This window comes from Macrobrachium nipponense, chromosome 8, assembly GCF_015104395.2.
Source record: "Macrobrachium nipponense isolate FS-2020 chromosome 8, ASM1510439v2, whole genome shotgun sequence".
NCBI classification, from domain to species: domain Eukaryota; kingdom Metazoa; phylum Arthropoda; class Malacostraca; order Decapoda; family Palaemonidae; genus Macrobrachium; species Macrobrachium nipponense.
The window spans coordinates 76,751,330-76,756,550 of NC_087203.1; the positions used below are offsets into that span (position 1 = coordinate 76,751,330).

The 5,221-nt window shown below is 41.7% G+C and overlaps 1 protein-coding gene across 1 annotated transcript; it reads right to left on the bottom strand.

The window, feature by feature from the left end:
• Nucleotides 1–3,902: 3,902 nt before the first annotated feature.
• Nucleotides 3,903–4,979, bottom strand: LOC135223137 (trichohyalin-like). The gene has a single exon (XM_064261641.1). It carries the CDS (start codon nucleotides 4,977–4,979, stop codon nucleotides 3,903–3,905), a length of 1,077 nt encoding a protein of 358 aa, XP_064117711.1.
• Between the last annotated feature and the right edge of the window lie 242 nt (nucleotides 4,980–5,221).

The following is a 5,221-nucleotide window of genomic DNA, read 5'->3' on the forward strand; positions in this document are numbered from 1 at the left end:
CCATATTTTGCATATATGAAGGCATTGAACTACGGGTTTTTTACGGCCGCGCCAGAGGTTGCCACAGTATATATGCAAGTGTTGAACTGATTATGCATTGCCATAAGCCATATTTTGCATCTATTGAAAGGCATTGAACTTACGGGTTTTAACGCCGCGTCAGAGGTTTGCCACAGTTAGTAATGTTGCAAGTGGTTGAAACCCATTATGCATTGCATACGCCATATTTTGCATATATGAAAGGCATTGAACTTACGTTTTTTTTTAACGCCGCGCCAGAGTTGCCACAGTAGTATATGCAAGTATTCAAAACCCATTATGCATTGCATAGCCATATTTTTGCATATATGAAAGGCATTGAACCTTACGGTTTTTACGCCGAGCCAGAGGTTGCCACAGTAAGTATTTTGCAAGTATTTGAACCCATTATGCATTGCATAAGCCTATTTTGCATATATGAAAGCATTGAACTTACGGGTCTTTATGCCGCGCCAGAGGTTGCCACAGTAGTTATTTCAAGTGTTGAACCCATTATGCATTGCATAAGCCATATTTTGCATATCTGAAAGGCATTGAACTTACGGGTTTTTTTACGCTGCGTCAGAGGTTGCCACAGTAGTATATGCAAGTATTCAACCCATTAAGCATTGTATAACCCATAATTTGGCATATATGAAAGGCATTGAACTTACGGGTTTTTACGCCACGCCAGAGGTTGCCACAGTAGTATATTGCAAGTATTCAAACACTTATGCATTGCATAAACCATATTTTGCATATGTGAAAGGCATTGAACTTACAGGTTTTTACGCTGCGCCAAAGTTGCCACAGTAGTATATACAAGTATTCAAACTCATTATGCATTGCATTAACCCATATTTTGCATATATGAAAGGCATTGAAGTTACGGGTTTTTACGCCGCCGCCAGAGGTAGCCACAGTAGTATATGGAAGTATTCAACCCCATTATGCATTGCATAAACCCATATTTTGCATATATGAAAGGCATTGAACTTACGGGTTTTTACTCCCACGCCAGAGGTTGCCACAGTAGTGTATGCAAGTATCAAACCACTTATGCATTGCATAACCCATATTTTTTCATATATGAAAGGCATTAAAACTTACAGGTTTTTACACCGCGCCCAGAAGTAGCCACAGTAGTATATGGAAGTGTTCAAACCACTTATGCATTGCATAAACCCATATTTTGCATATATGAAAGGCATTGAACTACGGGTCTTTACGCCGCGCCAGAGGTTGCCACAGTAGTATATGCAAGTATCAACCCATTATGCATTGCATAAGCCATATTTTTGCATAGTGAAAGGCATTGAACTACGGGTTCTTACGCCGCGCCGAGGTTGCCACAGTAGTATATGCAAGATTGAACTACTTAGCCATTGCATAACCTATTTTGAATATAAAATGCATTGAAACTTACGGTTTTACGCCGCGCCCAAACTGCCCACGTTATTATATGCAAGAGTGAACCCCATTATGCATTGCATAAGCCATATTTTGCATATATTTTTAAAGGCATTGAACTTCGGTTTTTTACGCGCAGAGGTTGCCACAGTAGATAGCAAAAAATATTCAACCCATTTATGCATTGCATAAGCCATATTTTGATATACGAAAGGCCCTTGAACTTACGGGTTTTTTACGCCCGCGCAGGGTTTGCAAGTAGTATATGCAAGTGTTTGAACCCCATTATGCATTGCTACACATGTTTTTGTTATTATGAAAGGCATTGAACTTACGGTTTTTACGTGGCGCCAGAGGTACCACAGAAGTATATGCAAAGTATTCAACCCATTATGCATTGCATAAGCCATAGTTTGCGTATATGAAAGCATTGAACTTACGGGTTTTTTACGACGCGCCAGAGGTTGCCACAGTAGTAGATGCTAAGTGTTGAACCCATTATGCATTGCATACGCCATATTTTGCATATATGAAAGGCATTGAACTTACGGGTTTTTACGCCGCGCCAGAGGTTGCCACAGTAGTATATGCAAGTATTCAACCCATTATGCATTGCATAAGCCATATTTTGCATATATGAAAGGCATTGAACTTACGGGTTTTTACGCCGCGCCAGAGGTTGCCACAGTAGTATATGCAAGTGTTGAACCGATTATGCATTGCATAAGTCATATTTTTGCATCTATGAAAGGCATTGAACTTAACGGGTTTTTTACGCCGCGCCAGAGGTTGCCACAGTAAGTATATGCCAAGTATTCAACCCATTATGCATTGCATAAGCCATATTTTGCATATATGAAAGGCATTGAACTTACGGGTTTTTACGCCGCGCCAGAGGTTGCCACAGTAGTATATGCAAGTGTTGAACCGATTATGCATTGCATAAGCCATATTTTGCATATATGAAAGGCATTGAACTTACGGGTTTTTACGCCGCGCCAGAGGTTGCCACAGTAGTATATGCAAGTATTCAACCCATTATGCATTGCATAAGCCATATTTTGCATATATGAAAGGCATTGAACTTACGGGTTTTTACGCCGCGCCAGAGGTTGCCACAGTTGTATATGCAAGTATTCAACCCATTATGCATTGCATAAGCCATATTTTGCATATATGAAAGGCATTGAACTTACGGGTTTTTACGCCGCGCCAGAGGTTGCCACAGTAGTATATGCCAAGTATTTCAAGCCATTATGCATTGCATAAGCCATATTTCGCATATATGAAAGGCATTGAACTTACGGGTTTTTTACGCCGCGCCAGAGGTTGCCCACAGTAGTATATGCAAGTATTCAACCCATTATGCATTGCATAAGCCATAATTTTGCAATATATGAAAGGCATTGAACTTACGGGTTTTTACGCCGCGCCAAGAGGTTGCCACAGTAGTAATATGCAAGTATTCACCATTATGCATTGCATAAGCCATATTTTGCAATAATATGAAAAGCATTGAACTTACGGGTTTTTACGCCGCGCCAGAGGTTGCCACAGTAGTATATGCAAGTATTCAACCCATTATGCATTGCATAAGCCATATTTTGCATATATGAAAGGCATTGAACTTACGGGTTTTTACGCCGCGCCAGAGGTTGCCACAGTTGTATATGCAAATATTCAACCCATTATGCATTGCATAACCCATAATTTGCATATATGAAAGGCATTGAACTTACGGGTTTTTATGCCGCGCCAGAGGTTGCCACAGTAGTATATGCAAGTGTTGAACCCATTATGCATTGTATAACCCATATTTTGCATATATAAAAGGCATTGAACTTACGGGTTTTTACGCCACGCAAGAGTTGAACCCATTATGCATTGCATAAGCCATATTTTGCATATATGAAAGGCATTGAACTTACGGGTTTTTACGCCGCGCCAGAGGTTGCCACAGTAGTATATGCAAGAGTTGAACCCATTATGCATTGCATAAGCCATATTTTGCATATATAAAAGGCATTGAACTTACACCTTTTGGTGGCCTTCTGTCGGCTTTCTGGTTGTCTGAACAGCTTTTGGCTCTCAAACTGAGAGCTTCATCCTCCAGCCTCCGAACAGCTGTTGGCTCTCAAGCTGCGAGCTCTTCCTCCAGCCTCCAAACTGCTGTTGGCTCTCAAGCTGCGAGCTCTTCCTCCAGCCTCCAAACTGCTGTTGGCTCTCAAGCTGAGAGCTTTTCCTCCTACCTCCAAACAGCTATTGGCTCTGAAGCTGAGAGCTTGTCCTCCTACCTCCAAATAGCTTTTCATTCTCATACTGAGACCTTGTCCTCTTACCTTCAGAAAATTCTTCCTTTGATTTTCACCAGGCGAGTTTGTTCGTTTCTTGAGACAGTGCCTTGGCTGACGAGTAGGGGGAACTCAGCAGCTATTGCCTTCCTCCTCAGTGAAAGATGAACATCCTGAAGATCTTTATTCGTCTCCGTGAAGAACATCTTTCACAATGTGCTTGAGGCCTTCCCATTGTTTTTCGTAATCCTCGTTCTTCTCCCGCTGGGCGTTCCAGTACTCCTTACGTTGTTTCTCTTCTGTCTCACGGGCCTTCTCACAGGGGTCTTCCTCACTCCCTGTGTCTTTCCTTCCTATCGTTCCTCTTGTGCACTTCTCTCGCTTCCCTTCTTCATTCATATCATCTCCATGTTCCAGCGCAATATGTTCTAACTGGAAATTCCTCTGAGCAGTCCTATGTAGAAACATCATCAACATGTATTTGTCATGTTCCCTCAAAGCCTCCTCCTGTGTTCTTATCTGCTCCCTGAGACGCTTTTCTTCTCTCATTCTATTCTGCTCCTGTAGCTGAATCTTTTCTTTCAGCATATCACAGTCCTTGAGAAGTCGCTGCACTTCCAGCTGGGCTTCAGTCTCCTTCTTCTTCAAACAGATGAGGTCTTCTTCTTTAGATTTCAGCAAGCGTTCCAGGCTCTGTTCTTGACGCAGAGTTCTTTCCAAGTTATCCTGGAGTTCCTCCAGGCATTCACGCTGCTTCTCTGTTTCTTTGTCCTTTTGCCTCAGAGTCTCCTGATGTTCCCTTTTTATTTCAGTCTCTCCATCTTCCTTTTCTTTAGCTAACAGATGGTTTTTATTCATCTGTTCTTCTAAATCCTCTTTGATTTTCCTCTCCCTTTCTTCTGCTTCCTTTAGCAACGTCTGCAGCTCCATTGCATAATTGAGAGCTAGGTCTAGTTTATCCTCGAATTCTTGTTGTTCACACCTTGACTGTTCTTCTTTTGTGAGGAAATCTTCGATTTGAAGGTTCCTCCTCTGGAGCTCTGCTTCTAAGGTCGTTAGAGAAGCCTCCATCTCCTTCTCTTTTTCCTTTGCTCCTTCCAACAACTTTTCAATGTCTTTCCAGTGATGGAGAGCATCTTGAAGAATGGTTTCCTTCTGTTCTAAAGACTCTTCCAGTAACATTATTTTCAACTCCTTTCCTTCTAACTCTTCTTTACTCTTTGCATTTTCTCTTCCTAGTTCGGCCACCCAGTTCTTCATCGCTTGAAGCTCATCTCCTAATATCTGCTGAATGTTAACGTTCTCATTTCAGCGATCCTCAGCTTTTCTTGGAGAGTCGAGTTATCATCCTTAACTTCTTTCACTTGTCTCTTTATTATTTCACGCTGGTCTTGACCTTCCTCCAATTCTTTAGTTTTAAAGGCGAGGGATTCTTTCAGAAGGAGGACTTCCTTCTCTTTCTCAGCTAAAATGTTCCTCAACTCTTCAGTCATCATACAGAA

Coding starts and splice junctions, on each gene's coding strand:
- LOC135223137 (XM_064261641.1), bottom strand. CDS start 4,979: ATGAAGAACTGGGTGGCCGAACTAGGAAGAGAAAATGCAAAGAGTAAA.